The 21,890-nt window shown below is 56.7% G+C and overlaps 2 protein-coding genes across 11 annotated transcripts in view; both read left to right on the top strand.

Moving 5' to 3' along the window:
- Window positions 1–2,128: 2,128 nt before the first annotated feature.
- AP3B2 (adaptor related protein complex 3 subunit beta 2) lies at window positions 2,129–13,708 on the top strand. Of its 2 annotated transcripts, none has more exons than XM_027657863.1 (27): window positions 2,129–2,282; window positions 4,830–4,905; window positions 4,997–5,071; window positions 5,201–5,296; window positions 5,375–5,535; window positions 5,665–5,731; window positions 6,322–6,504; window positions 6,621–6,797; window positions 7,009–7,106; window positions 7,378–7,432; window positions 7,577–7,648; window positions 7,803–7,865; window positions 8,094–8,226; window positions 8,309–8,418; window positions 8,495–8,671; window positions 8,756–8,942; window positions 9,044–9,162; window positions 9,373–9,484; window positions 9,854–10,064; window positions 10,139–10,310; window positions 10,401–10,455; window positions 10,909–11,015; window positions 11,145–11,376; window positions 11,488–11,572; window positions 12,109–12,206; window positions 12,883–13,021; window positions 13,252–13,708. In XM_027657863.1, the coding sequence occupies exons 1-27, from the start codon at window positions 2,170–2,172 to the stop codon at window positions 13,400–13,402; spliced, it is 3,324 nt and encodes a 1,107-aa protein (XP_027513664.1). In that variant the 5' UTR covers window positions 2,129–2,169; the 3' UTR covers window positions 13,403–13,708. The 2 variants fall into 2 exon arrangements, with proteins under 2 accessions (XP_027513664.1, XP_027513663.1); XM_027657862.1 differs by having other exon boundaries at window positions 6,618–6,797.
- Window positions 13,709–16,081: 2,373 nt separating this feature from the next.
- Window positions 16,082–21,890, top strand: part of CPEB1 (cytoplasmic polyadenylation element binding protein 1) — a 38,340-nt gene continuing 32,531 nt past the window's right edge. For 2 of the 9 annotated variants that reach the window (XM_027657710.1, XM_027657709.1), the window contains exons 1-2: window positions 16,082–16,200; window positions 20,789–20,966. In XM_027657710.1, the coding sequence (XP_027513511.1) occupies window positions 16,186–16,200; window positions 20,789–20,966 (193 nt within the window). In that variant the 5' untranslated portion in view covers window positions 16,082–16,185. Of the gene's footprint in view, window positions 16,201–16,446; window positions 16,550–16,575; window positions 16,597–19,342; window positions 19,521–20,628; window positions 20,700–20,788; window positions 20,967–21,890 lie in introns of those variants that run through there. The other 7 variants (XM_027657707.1, XM_027657705.1, XM_027657711.1 and 4 more) reach the window with 6 other exon arrangements.

The raw sequence follows: 21,890 nt of genomic DNA, 5'->3' as shown, positions 1-21,890 counted from the left end.
CTGTGGGCTGCTGGGTTGAAAAAGAGCCAAATGGCTGGACCGGGTCTGGCTGGAGGTCAGTCACTGTTAGTGTATCCCAGGGGTCAACACTGAGTCCAGTCCTGGTCAAACATCTTCATTATTGGTCCAATTGAGAGGGCAGAGTGTCCCAGCAGTGAGTTTGTTTCTGATACCAAGCCAGGAGGGGTGGCTCATGTGCTGGAGAAATGGGTCAAGAGTAACTTCATGAGGTTCAGCAAGGGGAAGGTGCTGCCTTCCCATGGTGAAGAACAACCCCAGGCACCAGAAAAGGCTGGAGGGTGATGAGCTGGAAAGCAGTTGGGCAGAAAAGGGCCTGGGGATTCCTGGGGGACACCATGTTGACCATGAGCCAGCAACATGTTCTTGGGACACAGGGAAGGCCAAGAGCATGCTGAGCTGTGTTAGGAGGAGCATTGCCAGCAGGTCCAGGGTGGTGATCCTAGCCCTTCTGGAGTGCTGAGCTTTCCAGAGGGACATGGACATACTGGAGGGACACCGACAAAGGGCCACCAAGGGGTTGAGAGAGCAGTTCTCATAGGAAGAGAAGCTGGGGTGGCTCAGCCTGGAGAAGGGAATGTCCAGGGGGATCTTATCAGTGGGTACCAACACCTGACGGTGGAGTAAGGAAGACGGAACCAGGCTCTTCTCAGTGTCTCCTGAGGGTCTCCAGGAAGACTCCAAAGTCCCCAGAAAGGCTGTGCGGTTTCCAGGGGCCCTGGGGTCCCCAAACACAACTGGGGTCTCCAGGAGGGCTGTGGGGTCTCTGGGAGGGCTGGAGTGGGTGCCCACCTTTCTACGTGCAGCAGATTAATTGTTGTGTATTAATTAGATGCTTTATTAAATTCTGCTCCCTGAACCGTGCCTGTTTTCCCTCACTGCCTCACTCCTGTGGGATGAGGTGGGAGCACTGCCTGACCCACACAAGCCCCTGGGGTTGGTCTGCTGCCCAGAAAAATAATAATGGGAATATCTGCCAATAGCAAAAAAAAACCTGTGAAAAAAAAAAAAATCATACAAAACCCCAACTGTAATGATATCTATAATAGCTCTAATTTACATTAATATATTATATGAAAAAGTATATAAATATAATAATATCTATAGGCATATTTATAATAACATGTAATATATATTTTAATATATAATTTTAATATATAATAATATAGTTCACATAGAATAATATATCTAGTATATAATAATACCTATCATGCTATTGATAATGTTATATGATCTATAATATCTTCAACAATATCTACAAGAATAATATAAATTAATACAATACCTAATATATATAATCATTCAGATATCATACATTATATATACTACATACTATATAGCATATAATTTAGAATATATACTGTAACAATAGAATATAGAATATAAAATATTGAATAATATAATATATTGAATAATATACTATGTACTATATTTTATATAATATATACTATAATATAGTTAATATAATCTGCAATATAATACAACACAGTATAACAAATATAATATATAATATATTGCATGCATTACACCATATATGGGTTGTAGAATGTAGAATGGATTATGGCTTATGGATAATACTGTATGACAGAATATAGAATATATATAACATTGCATAATTAATGTAATCGGTAATATATAAAAATGTATAGTATGCCTGCTTCATAATGTATTGTGTATGAAATATAATGTAATATGATGTGATAATATATATTATAGCATCCTAACATACAATATAATTTATTATAATGTAATTTAATGAAATATGTCTAATTATAATTGTACATAATAATGTATATTACCATAATTATACATTTTGTATATTATGATAATTATATAATTTAATGATTCTAATGTGGGATGAGGTGTGAGCTCTATGCTAGTCACTCTATAGCCACGTCCCAACATTCCTTCTCCTGAAATCCCACCTGTATTCCCGCCGCCCGGCACTCGAACCTATGCGGGAGGTGGGACCTGAGGGGCGGGGGACTTTTTAGGGGGTGCAAAGCCCCCCCTCCCATCCCAATCCCGGTGGGGGTCGGTCTCGCCGGGCGCTGCCCGGGGCGGAGGTCGGGGCTGGCCCGTCCCCTCCCGCGCTGACATCAGTGCCGGCGTCCCCCCCCGCATCCCGCATCCCGCATCCCTCCCGCCGCCATGGCCGCCAGCCCGGCCTACGGCGAGGAGAAGGGCGGCTCCTCCAGCCTGGGCGAGCCCGAGTACGGCCACGACCCCGCCAGCGGCGGCATCTTCTCCTCCGACTACAAGAGGTGGGGACAGTGCGGGGACAAGGGACAAGGCAGGAGCCTGGCGCGGCGGCCGCCACCGCAGGCCTTGGCCGCCGTGGTCGGCGGGGACGTGGTACCCGAGCCAGGGCTAGAGCGGTCCCCGGGATGGGGACGGGGATGGGAATGGGGATGAGGGATGCGGACAGGGATGGGGGACAGGGGATGCGGTCACGCCGCCGTCGCTGCAGGTTGCAAAGGTCGCTGCAGATTGCAAAGGCCAGGGAGGGTTTTGTGGGAAAACCGCAGAGTTTTGGAGATGGCGTGGTTGCAGGGGAATGTGCGGGGACCCCCACTGCACCCCCTCCCGGCCACAGTGTTCTGCTGTGGCTCTCGTGGGGTGACAGCCCCCCCTAGCCGAGGCCCTAGCTTGGGGGGAGGGGGGCGCTGAGAAATGTCACCCCTGCGTGGGGCAGGCTGCTGGGAGGGCAGGGATGCACAGGAAGGCAGAGGGTGTCTTGGAGCTGCAGGAATGTAGGGATGTCTTTGTCCCCACCTACGCTGGCAGTGTCCCCAATCCCTGCCCTTCTGGAAGTGTCCTCCAGTATGACAGTGTCCCTCCAGTACTGACCCTATGGAAGCGTCCCCCACTCTGAACATGTCCCCCACCCTGACCCCAGTGTCCCCAGTCTAGAAGTGTCCCCCCCTCCCTGTACCCCTCCCTGATACCACATTGTCCCCCTCTCTGGATATGCTCCTCCTCCCTGATTCCCTGGCAGTGTCCCCAAGCATGAAAGTGTTGCCCCACTCCTGGCCCTCTGAAAGTTTCCCCCATTCTGGATGTGTCCCCCATCTGTGACATGCTGGCAGTGTCCCCATGTTGATGGGTCCTACCTTCCCTGAACCTCTTTCAGTGTTCCCCCCTCCCCAATGGCCTGGCAGTGTACCCCAGTGTGACAGTGTCCCCCCAGCCTCCAGCAGTGTACCCCTGTCTGGCAGCGTCACACTCCCTACCCCTGGCTATGTCCCCCAGTATGACAGTGTCTCCCAACCCTGATCCGTTGGCAGTGTCCTCCAGTCTGGCAGTGACAACCCAGTCCTGGCCTGCTGGCAGTGTCCCCAAATCTGGAAATGTCCCCTGACCCCTGCCCTACTGGCAGTCCCCCTGGTTGGCCATGTCCCCCATCTGGCAGTGCTCCCCATCCATGACGTACTAGCAGAATCCTCATCTCAGAGTGTGTCCCTTCCCTGAACCCCTGGCAGTGTCCCTCAGTTTGGCCAAGTCCCCCCCTCTCTCACCCCTGGCAATGTCCTCTGGCCTGGCTGTGTGTCCCAGCAGTGTTCCTCTGCCCCCAAGCCTGGCAGTGTCCGCATACCCCCTCTGGCAGTGTCCCCCAGCCCTGGCCACCCTGGCTATGTCCCCCAGTCTGTCCCATTCCCCTCAGTGTCACCCCACCACCCAGGCAGGACATCCATAGGTGTCCCATCATGCCACCCCACCACCCAGGTGGGTGTCCCACCATGGTGTGGGGTCCCTGCCCAGGACTGAGCCACTCAGCACCCAGGGAAGGAGCTCCCTGCAATGTCCCCAAGCCCCAGCTGCAGGTCAGATGTCACTCGGGACGTGACATCCCAGGGTGGCCTTATCCACCTCGAAGGGTGTTGCAATCAAGGCTGCAATCCAACCCCAACCTCAGCATCAGGTTTCAGCTGACTGCGCCAGGCACCGGAGCGGGGCCACAGCCCTGCCACTGTACCCAGAGCCACCACTTCTGGCCGAAGCCATGCTGTCCCTGCCGCCCGTGCAGAAGCTGCTGCAGCAGCTACCGGTGGGACCGGCCAGCCGGCCAAAACCACCGGATAGTGGTGACGTGGCTGAGGAGGTGACAAGCCCGGTGCTGGCCACTGAGGCTGGACAACCAGCCTGCTACAGCGCCCTGCGAGCTGATGAGCTGCGGCCACTTGCCGGCACCGAGCCTGCAGTGGCCACTGGCACCGGGCCACCACCACGGTAAGACTCCCCCAAGGAGCCCCCCCAGCCCTCCGATGAGGGTGGCTCTGGACGAGCATTGTCCCATGGGTGCCACCCCCAACTGATGCAGGTGGATGCAGCCTTGCAGGTGCCCCCAGTTTGGGGAGGACACATGTCCCTTATAGAAGAGGTCAGTGGTGACAACGAGCCTTACAAAAGGCTGGTGGCATTTCACCAGTGCAGGGATGGGACTGGGGAACAGCTTTGCGTCAGGGTGCGCTGGCACATCCATGCCACCATATCCATGAGAGGACAAGGGACACCCAACCAAACTGGGATGGAGCTGGTCATGGGCACCTGCGATTTGGGGACATTGTAGGGTAACAACCACAGCCAGGATAGGATGGGGTCTTTATCCCAGTGCCTGGGATGGGGACAGCACTGGGTGCCAGCACCATGCCAGTCCCTCCGGCTCCTCTTTCACCTGGCTGTAACCCAACTCCTGTGCCCATAAATACTGCATGGCAAAGGGTTGGATTGCCAGCCTGATGGGCTGGGAGCAGAAAAACAGGACTAAAAGTGGTTAAAAATGGGAATTTTTTTCTCCTGATGTGGTGCAGACATGATGACCTCAAGGAGATGCTCGACAGCAACAAGGATTCACTCAAGCTGGAGGCCATGAAGAGGATTGTGGCGGTGGGTGTTGTTGTCACCATCGGGGACCGCTGCCAGTGCCGAGCCATGCTGCGCCGGCCACCCAGTGTCACACTGCTCCTTTACCCCCTAGATGATCGCCCGGGGTAAAAATGCCTCTGACCTCTTCCCAGCTGTGGTGAAAAATGTTGCCTGCAAGAACATCGAGGTGAGGAAGGTCTTGGGTGGCCCTGGTGACATCCATGGGTGTCCCCAGGGTCTGGTGCCTTCCCTGCAGGAGGGTTTTGGGTATGGGCTGTGTTTTGAGGGGCTCTGAGGTGGCACCTTCACCCCGCAGGTGAAGAAGCTGGTGTATGTTTACCTGGTGCGCTATGCAGAGGAACAGCAAGATCTGGCCCTGCTCTCCATCTCCACCTTCCAGCGAGGACTCAAGGTGGGATGGTTTGGGGACCCAGGGGGCAGTCTGGGGGAGCAGAGAGCCCCCACTGCAGCCCCCCACATGTCCCCATAGGACCCCAACCAGCTGATCCGCGCCAGCGCCCTGCGGGTCTTGTCCAGCATCCGTGTGCCCATCATCGTGCCCATCATGATGTTGGCCATCAAGGAGGCCGCCTCCGACATGTCCCCATACGTGCGCAAGACAGCTGCCCATGCCATCCCCAAGCTCTACAGGTAACAGGGGCATCAGCTCCTAGATTCTGGGGCTGCCAAGAAGGGTGTCAGTTGCTTGATGCAGGCAGGGACAGGCAGGGATGGGGAGGAGTTTGGTCCAGCCGCACCTGCCCTGCTTTTCCCTTGCAGCCTCGACTCGGACCAGAAGGACCAGCTCATCGAAGTGATTGAGAAGCTGCTGGCGGACAAGACCACGGTGAGCAGGGCACTGTGTCTCCCTTGCCCCTAAAACTGGAGACATCACTGGCCTAGTGTCCTTGAGAGAATGGAGATGTCCCCACTAAACTGATGTCCTTATGGGAATGCAGCCATCCCTGCAGGGCTGGCATCTTCCTGGGGATGCCATTGTCCCCACTGATCCAGTATCCTCACAAGGATGGTGATGTCCCCACCAGATTGGTGTCCTCGTGGAGATGCAGCCACCCCTGCAGAACTGGCATCCTGGTGGGAATGCTACTGTCCCCAGTGGGCCAACATTCTCGGGGAATCCACCGTCTCCACTGAGCTGGCATCCCTACAAGGAAGCCACTGTTTCCACCAAACTGTCATCCTCATGGAGATGCCACCATCCCCACCAAACTGTCATCCTCATGGAGATGCCACCATCCCCACCAAACCAGCATCCTCATGGATGTGCCACTATCCTCACCAAACAGTCTCACGATGAAAATGCCACCATCCCCACCAAACTGGCATCCTCAGGGAGATGCCATCATCCCCACCAAACCAGCATCATGATGAAGATGCCACTACCCCAGTGAGTTACCTTGGGCTTTCCCTTGGCAGCTGGTGGCTGGCAGTGTGGTGATGGCATTCGAAGAGGTGTGCCCAGAGCGCATCGACCTCATCCACAAGAACTACCGCAAGCTCTGCAACCTGCTCATCGACGTGGAGGAGTGGGGGCAGGTGGTCATCATCAACATGCTGACCCGCTACGCACGCACACAGTTCCTCAGCCCCAACCAGAATGTGAGTTCAGGAGCCCAGGGTGCCCTGGGAGCCTCGAGGTTTCCTGGGAGCCCCCAGGGAAGTGAGGTGAAGGGGGGGTGCTCTTGGAGGGTGCAAGGTGTCCCACCTCCCAGCAGGAGTCCTTGCTGGAGGAGAACGCCGAGAAGGCTTTCTATGGCTCTGAGGAGGAGGATGCCAAGGACACCAAGGCAGAGGCAGCCTCGTTGGCCAAGCGCAAGCCCTATGTCATGGACCCCGACCACCGCCTGCTCCTGCGCAACACCAAGCCCCTGCTGCAGAGCCGCAATGCCGCGGTGAGACCCTCACTCCAACCCTGTCCATCCTCTGAGGCCTCATGATGTCCCCACAGGCCAAGGAGACACTGGAGTGCTTGAGGGACACCCAGGGATGGGCGTCCCCAGGGTCAGGCTTCCTCCAGGTGCTGCCAGGTGGGACTCTGGGGGACAGAGCCATCCCTCAGGGTGTCCTCATGCCAACTGGTGACGCTCAGGTGTGTCCCTGCAGGTGGTGATGGCCGTGGCACAACTCTACTTTCACCTGGCACCCAAGGCAGAGGTTGGAGTCATCGCCAAGGCGCTGGTGCGGCTCCTGCGGAGTCACAGGTCTGTGGTGCCTGGGTTGTGGTGGTCTCCTACCGCTCCACCCCAGTAGTGGGACCCGTGGGGAGCTCCAAGACCCTGGGAGAGATGCCCAAAAAGCCCATCCCCAAAGGGACATAATGTTGGAGAGCTTTTTGGGCGGGCCCAGTCCAGACACAGGGTGGAAGCATCATGGTGGCACCACTTGTGGTGGGTCCTGCCCCCTATTGACAGGGACTTGCCAGGGGGGTCCGGCCCTGCCCCACTGATGGTGGCCCCCTCTCTGTCCCCACAGCGAGGTGCAGTATGTTGTGCTACAGAACGTGGCCACCATGTCCATCAAACGGCGGGTGAGTCTTGGACTTGGTGTGGGACGAGTTGTTCCTATTGACTCTGGAGCAGAATGAGGGCTACCCAACAGGGTCACGAAAGCCTGCAGAGGGCCTCAGCAAGGGGGACAGGGATAGCACTAATGCTGCTGGCTCTGCATGCAGGGGATGTTTGAACCCTACCTGAAGAGCTTCTACATACGCTCCACGGATCCCACGCAGATCAAGATCCTCAAGGTGAGCTGGAAACACCAAGCAGAACCCATCAGGGGTGGCTTTGAGGCTTCATGGAGCCCTTTCCTTGGGTCCACTGTCCTCAAGCCCTGGGGACAGGAGGACAGCAATGCCCTGTCCCCTGGTATGTCCCCATGCTGCCCATCTCTTCCCACAGCTGGAGGTTCTCACCAACCTGGCCAATGAGACCAACATCTCCACCATCCTGCGGGAGTTCCAGGTATGCCGTGGCCACACTGAGGCCACCAGGGTGTCACCCTGGCATGGCTCTGGGTGCCAAAATACCACCATAGAGGAGACAGAGGAGAGCCCCATCAGGAGGAGTAGGCTGAGGCCATGCCAACCCCATGAGTGGTTCCAAAGGGCCCAATGTGTGACCACTGCAAGGGGGGATGCCTGGCACTGGCATGTGGGTGACACATCATGTGTGTCTCCCATGCCTCTGCAGACCTACATCCGCAGCATGGACAAGGACTTCGTGGCAGCCACCATCCAAGCCATTGGGCGCTGTGCCACCAACATTGGGAAGGTGCGGGACACCTGCCTCAACGGCCTGGTCCAGCTCCTCTCCAACCGGGACGGTGAGTGCACATGGTGGGGGTGAAAAGGCAGCTCTATCACTCTTGGGGCAAGACCTCGCTAAGGCCAGGTCTCTGCCCACAGAGCTGGTGGTGGCCGAATCTGTGGTGGTCATCAAAAAGCTGCTGCAGATGCAGCCAGCCCAGCACAGTGAGATCATCAAGCACATGGCCAAGCTCACTGACAACATCCAGGTGGGTCAGGGCATTGCATGATATGCAGGAGCTGAGGGGTGGCAGCAGTGCCACATGTCCAAGGGGCATTTTGCAGGTGCCAATGGCGCGAGCCAGCATCTTGTGGCTCATCGGCGAATACTGCGAGCACGTGCCCAAGATTGCACCCGATGTGCTGCGCAAGATGGCCAAGTCCTTCACCAACGAGGAGGACATCGTCAAGCTGCAGGTCATCAACCTGGCGGCCAAGCTCTACCTGACCAACTCCAAGCAGGTACTGGGGGTGTGGTCCCACGGTGCACCTCAGTTTCCTCAGCTGGAAGGGAGAGGCTGGCCCTGATCGTGTCCTCTGGCACAGAGCAAGCTGCTCACCCAGTACGTCCTCAACTTGGCCAAGTACGACCAGAATTACGACATCCGCGACAGGGCTCGCTTCATCCGCCAGCTCATTGTGCCCACCGAGAAGAGCGGGGCCCTCAACAAGTATGCCAAGAAGCTCTTCCTGGCCCAAAAACCCGCTCCTGTCTTGGAGTCCTCCTTCAAAGGTATCCATTCCTGGTCACAGGGCATGGGGACACAGGGCCAGCTGTCACCGCAGTGCTGCATGGCTGTCCCTGAGTTGCTGCCACCTCTCCCCTTGTCATAGATCGGGACCATTTCCAGCTGGGCTCCCTGTCCCACCTGCTGAACGCCAAAGCTGTGGGCTACCAGGAGCTGCCTGACTGGCCAGACGAGGCCCCTGACCCCTCTGTGAGGAATGTGGAGGTGCGTGGTGCACCTTGGCTGCATGGGCCCAAGGTGGGGGCACCATCTCAAGATTTTGGGAGAGCCCCAGAAGGTGCCCAGGTGCTGTTTACCTGCCCCATGTCCCCTGTCTAGTGTTCACACACCCGCTTGGGGACAGGGGGGATGAAGGCTGCTGTGGGTCCCCCACCCATGGGTGATGGCCCTGCTTTGTCAACCCTGTGCCGGCAGGTTCCTGAGTGGACCAAGTGCACCATCCGGGAGAAGAGGAAGGAGAAGGTGGAGAAACCTTTCTACTCTGACTCGGAGGGAGAGTCAGGGGCCACGGAGTCGGCAGACAGCGGTGAGGACCCAGGTGTATGAGGTCACTGTTGCAGGGCCATCAGGCAGGTGCCAGCACGGTGGAGCCATGGGACAAAAGTGTCATCATGGTGGGGCCTCAGACAGGAGGCACTGCAGAGGGGACATCCATTCATAGTGGGGACGTGGCAGGGGATGTGTAGGGGTGCAGGGGGGGATTGTGGGGATGCAGTGGGATGCAGTGGGAGGATGGGAGGATGTGGTGGATGCAGTGGGACACAGTAGGAGGATGAGACGCAGTGGGTGATGGGATGGGGGGATGCAGTGGGATGATGGGATGTGGTAGGATGCAGTGGGATGATGCAGGGGCATGGTGGGATGCAGCAGCAGGGCTGAGCTGTGCCCCCTGCAGAGCCTGAGTCTGGCAGTGAGGAGAGTGGCAGCAGCAGCAGCTCTGGCAGCTCCAGCTCTGGCAGCGAGGAGGAGGAGGAGGAGGAGGAGGAGGAAGAGGAGGAGGAACACAGTGAGGAGCAGTCAGAGGACAAGGAGGAGGAGGAGGAGAAGAGGCCGAAGAGGAAGGAGAAGGAAGGTTCCCGGAAGGCAGCCCCGAGGAGTGTGGGCAGGTACCCTCTGGAAAATGGAGGTGCCCCCAGCCAAACCTCCACCTCAGCCCTCCTGAGCTGGGCTCTCCCCACAGCCCCAGCGAGGAAGAGGAGGAGGAGGAAGGGGCAAAGAAGTCCAAGAAGAAGAAGGCCCTGCAGGGGAGGAAGGGCCATGCTGAGACCTCGTCAGAGGAGGCCAGCACCTCTGAGAGCAGCTCCTCTGGCTCCGACTCAGGCTCCGAGGCAGAGACCAAGCGGAGGAAGGCGGTGAGGGCAGGGCTGGGCTGGGCTGGACTGGAGGAAAGCATGGGGACACCCAGACCCCCCCCCTTCACCCCCATCTCTACCCCCCTGCAGCCCCCCAGCAGCAAGGCCGGCCCCAAGGAGATCTCCCTGCTTGACCTGGATGACTGTGAGTGGCTGCCCAGGACACACAGGATGGCCATGGTGGTGGTACTGAGGAAACTGAGGCACCGGCACCCACCCCAGTGGGACCAGGGCCTTGTGGGCCCTTTGGGAGCTGCAGAGTTGGGACAGGGATGGGTGGGGTGAGGGGTCCTCTTCTGCAGAGGATGGCTGTGGGACATGCAGATGTGCCCATGGGATAGGCCCTGTGTGGCTGTGCCCGGGGGGTTGTGTCTTACACCCAAGGAGCTGTGCCACCAGGGCTGTCCCCATAGAGCTGTGCCACCAGGGCTGTCCCCATAGAGCTGTGCCACTGGGGCTGTCCCTGTGTGGCTGACCCCATGGGGCCATGCCACCACAGCTGTCTCCACATGGCTGTTCCCATGTGGCTGCCACCAGGGCTGTCCCCATGGGGCTGTGAGTTCTGTTAACCCTTTCTTCCTCCATCCCCACCCTGCAGTCACTCCCCCTCCTCCCCAGCCCATCCCCTCCAGCGGCATTGTCTCCACCAGCCTGGTGACTGATCTGGAGGGTCTCACGCTCACTGACACCTCCTTGACACCCACCGTAAGTGCCCCCACGCCTTCCACAGGGAGCTCCCAGGGCCCCTGTCACCCACAGGGGGTTCTGGGGACCCCTGTCACCCACAGGGGCCACAGGGTGTGCTCGGCAGCCCATGCTGGTCCCTTGGTGCAGCTGCTGAGCCCGGCGTTTGGCACGGTGAAGACCTACGAGCTGCTACACCGCATGGCGGGCGAGGGGCTCGCTGTTGAGTACTGCTTCAGCCGCCGACCCTTCCCGGGGGACCCCCACATGGTGGCCGTCCAGATCCAGATCTCCAACAACACTGACGCTGAGGTGAAGAACCTGCGGGTCAGCGAGCCCAAGCCGCTCTCCGGCATGCGAATCCAGGAGTTCCCTGAGATCGGTATGGCGTGGCACAGCACGGCATGGCACGGCTGTGATGCTGCAGGAGAACGGGGACAGGGGTTGGTGGGTGGAGGGGACATGGGATGCAGTGGCACCCCTGTGGTTCCAGAGAGCCTGGCGCCGGGGGACACGGCCAGCGTGGTGATGGGCATTGACTTCTGTGACTCCACCCAGGCGGCAAACTTCCAGCTGTGGTGAGCATCTGGCACTGGGAAGGGCAGGATGGGTGTCCCCAGGGATGGAGGACAGCAGAGTAGGGCATCGGGTGCTCCAGGGATGGGGAAAGTGGGATGGGCACTGATGTCCCTCCAAGGGATATGGAGCAGCCAGGGAGAGGGAACAGCAGGACAGACCACAGCATATCCCAGGGGATATCTCAGCAGGACCGGGCATTGGGTATCCCAGGGGATGGGGGACAGCAGTACAGGCCATAGGGTATCCCAGAGTATGGGGGACAGCGGGACAAGCACCAGGGTCGTTCCAGGGGAGGGAGGAAACTGAGATGGGCATGGGGTGGTTGAGGGACAGTAGGAAACTCACTGGGCTCCCTGCAGGGGACAACGAGGTGGCAGCAGCTCCAGGTCCAGCCTGACGGGTTCCCCCTATTCACAAGCCCTTTTGTGCCTCAGTTTGCCCCCAATCACCCCTGCCCAGGGCAGGGATAGGAAGTGGGACATGGAGAGGGGACACATTTTGAGCATGTGCCCCCCTCACCCGCCTGTCTCCCCAGCACCCACACACGCCACTTCTACGTCTCCATCCAACCGCCCGTGGGGGAGCTCATGGCCCCCGTCTTCATGAGTGAGAACGAGTTCAAGAAGGAGCAGGGTGAGTGGGGGACAGGGATGGGGACAGAGCGGTGTGCGGGCACCCACTGCTGACACTCACCCCCTATTTTGTCCCCTGTGCCGCCCTTGCTGTGGCTCTAGAGCACCTGGCACGGCCGGGTGGGGGTAAGTGGCTGCTCACAGGCCCCTAGACTAGCTCTGTTCCCCTAACCTCCTCCTGCACCTCCAGCCTGCGGGTTGGGGTCACCAACCTGGCGCTGGGGTGGCCCTGCTGGGTCCCCACAAGGCGTGGAGGGCTCATGCCACCCCTGGTGCTCCCAGCACTGTGTCCAGTGAGTGATGAGGATGCCCTGGCCCTGTGTTCCCATGCTCCTGGAGCAGCACATCCCTGCCCTGGCCCCATGGATGGGGGGCTGTGCTGAGCAGGGGGTGCTTGGTGACCTGCAGCATCCAGCCCCATCGCTACTGGTGACAGGAGCAGCCCATCCACCAGGCAGAGACATGGGGATGAGCCTGGGCAGGGTTGCGAAAGAAGGATTTTCCCAAATCCACTGAATCCTGAATAAGGAGCAAGCAGGGCAGCCAGCTTAGGATGTGCGGGGGGACCAGGATACAGTGAGCTGGCAGCTGGAGGGACTTAGTTTGGGAGATGGCAAAGCAGGGCACAGCAGGGAGTGTGGCTGGAGATGGGCAAGCCCCTCTGCTGCCTGCTCCAGGGAAGCTGACGGGCATGAGTGAGATCACGGAGAAGCTGACGCTGCCCGAGAAATGCCGGAGTGACCATGCCATTGTCCAGCAAGTGACCTCAGCTGCCAATGTGGGACGCGTGCCCTGCGGTGCCAGCAACGAGTACAGGTAGCTGGACTCCCACACCGGGATCAGGCAGGTGCTGTCACCTCTCTAGTCCCACCTGAATCAGAGTGGGGACACTCAGGGTTTCCTTTAGGACAAGAAACCTGCATGAACCCACATGTGACAGTGGCTGTGGGTGGAGGCACCTGTCTGGTCCCTGCTGGAGCATCCCAGGGGACGGGAGGGAGACAGGAGACAGCTTGCCCTGAAGCTCCATGTTCACTATTTGACAGGTTTGCAGCCAAGACAGTGACAAGTGGGAGCCTGGTGCTCATCACCCTGGAGCGGCGGGAGGGCGGCGCGGCCCAGCTGACCATCAACAGCGAGAAGATGGTTATCGGCACCATGCTGGTGAAGGACATCAGCCAGGCCCTGGCACAGTGACAGCCGGGCCCCACCACACCCACGGCCCTGCCCTCCCACTCCCTCTGTGCCACACTGCTCCCCAAAACATTTCCTGCCCCGATCCCAAAAGGAGTGGCAGGCAGCAACCCCTGGGCCGGCTTTGATGCTGGAAGGAAGGAGCGGGACAGGGCACATGGGATGCAGGGAGATGTCCTACTCGGAAGGATGGCAGAGGTTCTAGCCCCCACGGAGCACGGCGTGCCCCTAGCCCCTCACCACCGTCTCACAGTGTAACCCTTATTTATTATGTCCAGGATCTCCTAATAAAGCTCTTCTCCAACCTGCTCCATTCCCCTCTGCTCTGTGTGCACAGCGGCTGGATCAGCCCCAAACTCCCCCCATGCTGGGCTTTGCCAGCCTCCTTTGGGCAGCCACAGGGACATCAGGGGACCAGCCATCCCTTAGGCAACTGGGAACATGCAGAGTCTCCCAGGAGTGTGTGGCTGCTGGCTCCTGAGAACATGGAATCAGGGTGAACCCTCTGGGGCAGGAGGCATTTGGTCCAACCAGGGATCTGAGGAGTCCTGGGAGGGTTCCAGCTATTTATTCAAGGCAGAATTGCTCATGCTTTGACCACAGAAGTACCTGCTACGTCAGGGCTGGGTCTGTTCTGCAGTGTCACTGGAGGGATTCCTGAGTCCATCTCCAGGAGGTTTTTCATTTCCAAACTGGGATTAAAAAAAAAAAAAAAGGAAATTTGACTCTGTATTAAGATTTCTCCTCCCAGCACAGGCTGGGTGGGATTTCAGGCAGCACTGGCTCTCTCCATACAAAGCTGCAGCCCCGCTCAGAGCCAGGCCTGGTACTGGAGGCAGAGGATGAGCAAAGGACGCGCAGGAAGGTCTGAATCCCGAACTGCCTCTGCTGCTGCAAAAAGGGTGAGAGGCTTTCTGCTTTTTCTGGGTAAGAGACGGGATAAAACCATCTTTATGTTTTCTGATGGGTGAGGAATCACTGGCCGGGTCAGCAGCACCAACCACTGGATGTGAAGTGCTTGTTCCACAGGGAAAAGCCCATTCCGAAAACAACATGGACTGTAGCTGCAGCCTCAGTGCTGCCTTGCATCTTGGGAAGAGGATAAAGTTGTGAGCCTCAGTGATGCCACCATTCCATTCCCCTTAGGGGGGCTGATTTAAGCTCTCAGGGGTCCCATCCCCTCACAGGGGGACAGGGAGAGTGCCACGAGCCAGCATGTGGAGAGTTGCTGGCGCTGAGGGTCAGGGCTGAAGCAGGACTCACAGTGCCACCACCACCCCACTCCACTTAGTGGGGCTGATTTAACCCCTTGAGGGTCCCATCCCCTCATGGAGGGCTGATTTAAGCTCTAGGGGGTACCATTCTTGCATGGGCTCATTGAGCACCACAGCCTGTATGTGGAGAGATGCTGGTGCTGAGGCTGCCCTTGGGGACCTCATTTTAATCCCTTGGGGGTCCCATTCCCTCATGGGCTCAGTGAGTGCCACAGCCAGTGTGTGGAGAGTGGCTGGCACTGAGAAGCTAAGCTAGGCACTGCAGTGCCACAGCTACCTCATCCCACTTAGGGGGGCTGTTTTAACCCCTTGGGGGTCCCACCGTCTCATGAGGAGCTCAGTGAGCACCACAGCCCATGTGTAAAGATCTGCCGATGCTGAGGGGGCTCTGAAAGGTCTAAAGCCAGGCACCACAGCACTGCTACGACTCCATTCCCTTTAGGGACCCCATTTTAACCCCTTGGGGGTTCCATTCCTCTCACAGGGAGCACCACAGCCTGTGTGTGGAGAGCTGCCAGTGCTGAGGTGTGGCTGGGAGGGCTCCAACTGGGCACCACCCCCTTCCCCTTGGATGGCCTCATTTAATCCCTTGGAGGTCCCATGTCCTCATGGGTTTACGGAGCATCATGGCCCAAGTGCAGAGAGCTGCTGGCACTGAGGCTGCCCTTGGGGACCCCATTTTTACCCTTGGGGGTCCCATTCCCTTCATGGGGGAGGGGGCACAGTGAGCACCACGTGCTGCATGTCAGAAGTGCCAGCACAGCCCCCCCCCCGGGAGAGGGGCTGCACTCAGATACCACAGTGCCACCATCACCCCATTGCCTTTATGGGGGCTGATTTAATCCCTTGGGGGTCCCATTCCCTCATGGGCTCAGCGGGTGCCACAGCCTGTGTGTGGAGAGCAGCCAGCACTGAGGTGTCCGCAAGGGGCAGCCAGACCTGGGGACAGCCTGACACCACAGTGCCACCATCACCCCATTTCCCTTAGGAGGCTGATTTTAGCCCTTGAAGACCCCCATTTTAACCCCGGGGGGTGTGTGTGTGTGTGTGTCTCGTCCCTTCACGGGGAGCACAGTCCACAGCCCATGCGCGGAGAGATGCCAGGTGCTGAAGCTGCCCTTGGGCGAACCCCATTTGAACCCCTCGGGGGTACCAACCCCTCATGGGGGGCACAGCGAACCCCACATCCCGTGTGTGGGCGCGGCGGGCGCTGAGGGGACCCCGGAGGTCTCAGAGCGTCGCGCGGGAGGCGGCGCCGCCCCTCAGCCCGGAGCCCCCCGCGGCTGGAACGCGCCGAGGGCGGCGCCCGAGCTGCCACGCGACCGGCGCGCGACGCGCGCATGCGCCGGGACCCCTCCCCTCAGGTGCGCCCCCCCTCCTCCTCCCGCCCCGCCCCCCCCTCCCCCCTCCCCCCGGCCCATAAAAGCCGGCGGGGCGGGCACGGTCCCGCTGCCCCCGGTGTGCCCTCCGCATCCTCTCGGACGGACCGACCGCCCCCACGCAGCGCTACCCATGGCTTTCCCGCCGGTGAGTGCGACCACGTGCTGCCGTCCCGAGCCTCGTGAAACCGCCCCCGCCACGTGGTTTCACGCGGCTGTAGGGAGGGAGTTTCCCGCCGTTTTACCTGTGTGGGGGGGCGCGTGGGAACTCCCGCTTCCCTCGGTGGAGAGGGGCCGGGGACTCCCGTCCCGCAGGAGAGTGGGATTCCCCGCTCCCTGTGCAAAGCGCTGGATGGCATTCCCCTTCTCTTTTGGACCAACTCGAGGGGTCCCGCTGCCGAGGTACCGCCGGGAGAACGGGGCTGTGAGGGAGCTCAGCCTCAAGGAATCCATCAACTGCCCCGCGCTGCCTTCAGGGAAGCGCTGCAGGAAACCAGGTCCCAGTCCGGCGAGCGAGTGGTGCCTGCGGTTCCCCTCATCCCGGGTTTTTAGGGGGTTGAGGTTGGGCTGGAGGTACTGAGCTCTGATTTGGATGGTGGGGCGTGTTTTGGCTGGAGGGGGTATTTGCTGTTGCAAGTGGTAGTTCTGCGTGCTTCTGAACCGCCTTTTTTAGCGTGTAAAGCAAACAAAGCTGCTGCTTTACTCTTAAAGCAGGTGCTGCCAGCTCCTTGTAGTGTCTGGCTGTTGTTGGTGACACAGGAGACTCTATCCCTACTTGTGCTGTGTGGGCAATGGCAACTTAGAGGCAAGTCTTAAAAACAAGTTCTTTTCTTTACCCTTCGCTATTCCCCAGCTGAAAGCAATTAATGCTCGTTGTGGTTGCCCCTGTGATGGGCTAACGAGGTGTGTGCTGGCACCTGGAGCTCTGCTGAGGGGCTGCAGGTACAGCTGTGCGCAGAGGGGAACTGGGCTTTGTGAGGAGCTTCAGGAGCCTGTTGCTTTGTTGCAGTTTGTCTCGACTGAAAGTTTCCATAAAACAATTAAAACCTTATTCCGCTTGGATAATATGCTGCAACAGGCTGCTGTGGGTATTGCTTGTGTACAAAGCTGTTTGAGTGATGGCTTCAAAATGTTTTGCTCTAAGAAAAAAAAACACAACAAAACTAAGAAGTAGTTGTCTTGACGGGGAATTGTCTTTTAAAAACTGGAATTTTGGCAAAATTGGTGTTGTCCTGAAGTCAGTGCTCCCTTGTGAATTAAGACCATCAAAATCCTTTCAAGTTTTGATTCCAGCCAGCTGTGTCCAAGACGTCTTCACACAGTAAACCCTGAGACAGCTACTTAAGCTCAGCCTTGCTGATGATGGGAGTGCTGGTGCAGATTTGCTGAACCCTGTCTGGGATGAGCTCGAGGTGGGAGTGTGTTGTTTGGTGGAAACAGTTACACCAGTGTTGTGATTTGCCATGAGTGTAGCTGACTTCAGCTTGGGAAGCAAAACACACCTCTGAAAGAGGATTTTTAAAGCTGCCTTTCATTGAAGTACAGAACCATTTTGGCTTAGTTATATTGAGACTGGCACCATATTAACAGCATCTCAGATTTTTGTCTTGGGATTCAAGGCCCTCTTGGCTGTAGCTATAGCTACAGCAAACCCTCCGGGCATCAGGATGGTGCTGCCCAGGTGGGATTTCTAGGGAAGATATAAAAAGCAAAGGCTGCAGTGTAGCTGAGGTGGATGAGCCTTGCCTGCTCCACAGCATCCCCAGGAGCTAATGCACATCTTGGCCATACTGGCAGCCAGACTGCGTTTAATGACTTCCCTAAGGATTAGGATATCCTAATCCTGTGCCAGCGCTGTTGTGATGCTGCAGGTTCTGCCTAGCCCAGGGATTTCATTATCTCTAGGTTTCCTGCAGGTGCATCTGGGGCTGTGGAGGTGCCTTTATTTCCACTTGCCTTGGACAGCTTTGGTGGGTTTAGCTGCACAGGTGTGTCTTGTCCCAGCAACACTGAGTGCTGCAGGTTGTGCCTGGAGTGGGACCTCCTGCAGGTAAACTGTGGGCTGGGGGGTTGGCTTGGGGCTGCTGGGCTGGGAACTCCAGGGACTTGCCACCTTCGTGATGCACAGCCAGCAAACAAGAGCTATCTGCCGCGGTGGTAAGACTTGCTGGTGGTCTCTATGTTACTCTGAGGGAGGGGGAAACTCCTAGTGAATCTGAGCTGGGCTCGGGAGCACTCGTCTTGGTGGGGGGATGCCAGAGCGGAGTCTGCTCTGAGGACGCAGCCTCAGAGCTGAACTTTGGTATTTTTGGTATATTTTGGAAATATTAGTATATTTCCGAGAAGAAAGGATTTGGGTGAATTCTCCAGCTACACGTTGCAAACTCTTTCCACCGTCCTATCCAGGCTGTTGGGGGTGGTTTGAGCCCTTCGTGCTCTGAAGACCTCCAGAGCCCTTCTCAAAGGAGTAGCTTTATTTTAGGGGTCGAGGGCGGAGGGTGAGCAACGAGCCCCTTCCTACATGGGGTTGGGTGCCAACTCCCTGTGTCCAGGATGCTTGCAGTATCTCAAGGATATCCCTGACACTCTAAGGTTAAAAGCTCTGTAGTGGAAGGGATTTTTGTGGAAAGCCTTGGCTGTGCTCTTGCTGGTTTCTGTTCTGTTTGGAGCAGGACTGGCGTTGCCAGTTGTGGGAAGTATCAGAGGTAAATGAGCAGCAATGGGTGGGGTGCTCGGCTGCCTGCTCGGGGTTGTTTTGTCTCGCTAGCACAGACTCTGAGCGAAAAGCTTTGCCTCCCGCTGGAAGTGGTTCTTTAGCAGGAACAGGAGTAGAATGTGGAGTTCCACAGTTGTGCCAAGGCAGCCTGATGCGGCGCTTCTTTTTATTAAAGACGACTGGCAATAGTTTTGTAAATTGAGCTTCTGTATTCCAGCTGCTTTTTATAAAGATGACTTAAAGCTTGCTCTGCCTGTTCCCTCAGCCTGCAGCTCGCTTTCAGCCATACCTGTTCTGCTTTTGGAAATGCTCCTGCAGAGTCCCGGGACCTTGTCTGGGGGTGGGCTGAGCGTTTCAGTAACCAAAAATCCAGCCCTCAGTGCTGAAAAGGTGCTAATAGTCCTAAATGGGCTGTAGTTCTCCAGCAATTGTTCAGGTCCCGCCAGGAGGCATCGTGCGAGTTGACAATGCAGTAGCTTATTCTGCTGCTTCCAGGACTGGGTTTCGTTTGCTTTTTAGCTAAATGGTGGGGGGGTGGAGAAAACTGTCAGATCGAGCATTATGGCAGTAAAAGCCCTCCTAAAGAGGAGGTGAGGGGTGGAATGCAAGTCCCAGACATGGGCCGGGCTAAAATTGCCTTCTCCGCGTGAAAGCGGTGTAGTCCTGCCTCCTGAAAGATCACCAAGGGGTCATTTGGAAGTACAACCAGCTCGGCACTTCAGACTTGCTTGCGAGTGAAGCAGAACTGTGGGGTAAGTGAGGCCCGAAACTTGCAGGAACACATCCAAAAGGTGGTGCCTGTATTAAATGTCTCCTTGACAAGTACAAATGGCCCAATTTAGAGCTTTAGAGTGTGTTGGAGGAGCAGGGGCTCGTTTGCCAGCCTCGCTGCAGTTCAGTTCTTTAACTTGATTTGCTTAATAGCCGGGATTCTGCTCCGGAGGCCAGGACTGGAGAGGTTGTGCCTCCCTTCTCCTCTCTTTAATGCGGGTCTTAATTGCCGGCGATACCGATTGCTTAGCAGAGTCCTGCAGTGGCTTTTGGGTGGCGGGCAGACCTGCTCTTGGCCCAAAAGTGCTGGGAGAGGTCATGTTTAGCGGTTTTTAGATTGGCAGAGGTTTGAATGTGGTGCAGCTGCTTCCAAACGATCGTGGATGTCAGCGGATTGTGAGCACAGCCGGGGAAGCATCTGCTGTTCCTCGTTCTCTGCACCCACACCAGGGAGCAGGAGGGGTTTGACCCTTCCCGTGCACAAGCTTTACAAGAGGTAGTCCTTGTTTAGGATGGTCCCAAAACCTTGATGCTGGTGGATCCGTGCCCGTGGAGGGTTGTGCTAAACCAGAGCTGTTCTAGGGTAACCTGTTTTGTGGGTAGGAGCTGCTGCCTGAAGGGAAGATCAGGATTTGATCCTCTGCCTTTCCTCAGGATTTGGGGCTGTTTGATTAGCTGGGAAGCAGTATTTTGGGGTTGGGTTGTTGGTTTTTTTTCTGCAAACCCGTTTTCTGAAGTGATTACTGCTGACTTGGATCATTCCAAGATGTTGAGAACTCTAACGCGGGTGGGGATGTGAGCCCTGCTCTCCTCTACTGCGCACAGAAGCTGCTGTGGTTCTTTGTGGTGTCTGCCTTGGCCACGAGCATCCCCCCCATTCTCCCGTGTCAGGAGGCTGATTCTGAGGATAAGGCGTGTGGCTCTGTTACCACATCTACTTTTAGCGTTGTCATGTGCTGGAGGACAGCAGCAGGGAGCTGTGTTCACAACCCAACTAGTCTGGGTGCTGTGGCTGTTGGAGCCCATCCCTGGTACCTGTGTGTGGCAGGCAGTCTGCTTCGATGTGCATTGCTGACAAATTGCTGACCCGTTTGCTTAACTGCTTCTTTAATGCCAAGAATTGGGCTTGAGTGTTGCTAAGACCTGGAGCAAAAGCTAATGTGAGTACTGGAGGCACTCCAGCTTTCCACAACGTGTCGAAAGCTGAGTACTTGCCTATTTGACACAAATACTTGTTCTTTTTTACCAGAAGGAAGATCCTGGGAGGAGCATCAGAGACTGCTGGGATAGCCCAAATGCCCCTGCACTTTCCACTTGCAGCAATGCAGATATATTCCGCCGAATAAATGCCATGTTGGACAACTCTTTGGATTTCAGTGGAGTCTGCACCACACCTGTCACAAAAAGTAAATGTGACACCCTGCCAGGTGATGGATGTGGCTGGGAGGGGGGAGGCACTTGGTGGGACCTGGTGAACATGTGGTGGTGGTTACTGTTGGTGGGATGGGTGCTGGCATGTGCTTGTGATCAGAGGTGCTTGGAGTCAGGGTTAATGCTGTTTTGGTGCTGAGAGGCTTTGCTTGTGTGCCTGAAATGAATAACCCATGTATTCCCTGGCACTGAGGAGGTGCCTGGGAAGGCTTGCTTGCCTTCCTGTGATGCTGCAGGTCACTGTGTGGGCAGGATATGAGTGCTTGCTGCCTGACCTGCCAACTCCTGGTGTGCATGATTCCAGCAGACTCCTTTAGCCTGCCTCTCCTGGAGGCAGGATTCATCTGCTTGCAGGGTTGGCGAGGCTGATCTGCTGCATACATTGAAATTTCAAAAGACTTTTGCATAACCATGTTTGCCACAGGTCAATTAACCTGTATTTAAGAGCACACCAAAGCAGCACAGGTGGGTGCAGACCTTCCTGCAAAGCAAGCCTGGTGTGATGAAATCAGTGCTGCAAGGTCTCGTTTCCTCCAGGCTGAGGGGGGTGGGCATATTCTGCTACCTCAAAACAGAAGTTCTGTGCCAAAGCAAAGAGTGTTGGATCGGGTCTTATTTTTATCCAAGTGAAGGACGTGCTTTTGTCCCTTTGCAGCAGCCCAGGTCTGCCAGTAAATGTACCTGTGCCTGATGTTCCTCTTGCCAAAGCAACTCTGAGCAACGGTGCTTGTGCCAAGGATTTGGGCACTCGAAAGAGGTTACTGTTGTCTCTCTAGCCTTTGAATTATAGGGTCAATAAACACTTCGACCATTATTGGAAACAAACCGACCCTCTGGACGTGTCCCAAAACAAAGTGGGAAGTAAAGGGCTAAACCTCCCCAGCTGGTGACCTTGCAGGCTGCTGTGGGCAGAGCAGCTT

The sequence above is a fragment of the Corapipo altera genome, unplaced genomic scaffold, assembly GCF_003945725.1.
Source record: "Corapipo altera isolate COAL_440 unplaced genomic scaffold, ASM394572v1 308, whole genome shotgun sequence".
Lineage (NCBI taxonomy): Eukaryota > Metazoa > Chordata > Aves > Passeriformes > Pipridae > Corapipo > Corapipo altera.
Note: the sequence above shows the minus strand (reverse complement) of the source record. Positions and strands in the feature narration are given on the sequence as shown.

Coding starts and splice junctions, on each gene's coding strand:
- AP3B2 (XM_027657862.1), top strand. CDS start 2,170: ATGGCCGCCAGCCCGGCCTACGGCGAGGAGAAGGGCGGCTCCTCCAGC. Junction 5,732..6,321: donor TGCTGGCGGACAAGACCACG/GTGAGCAGGGCA, acceptor TTCCCTTGGCAG/CTGGTGGCTGGCAGTGTGGT. Junction 10,311..10,400: donor AGACCAAGCGGAGGAAGGCG/GTGAGGGCAGGG, acceptor ACCCCCCTGCAG/CCCCCCAGCAGCAAGGCCGG.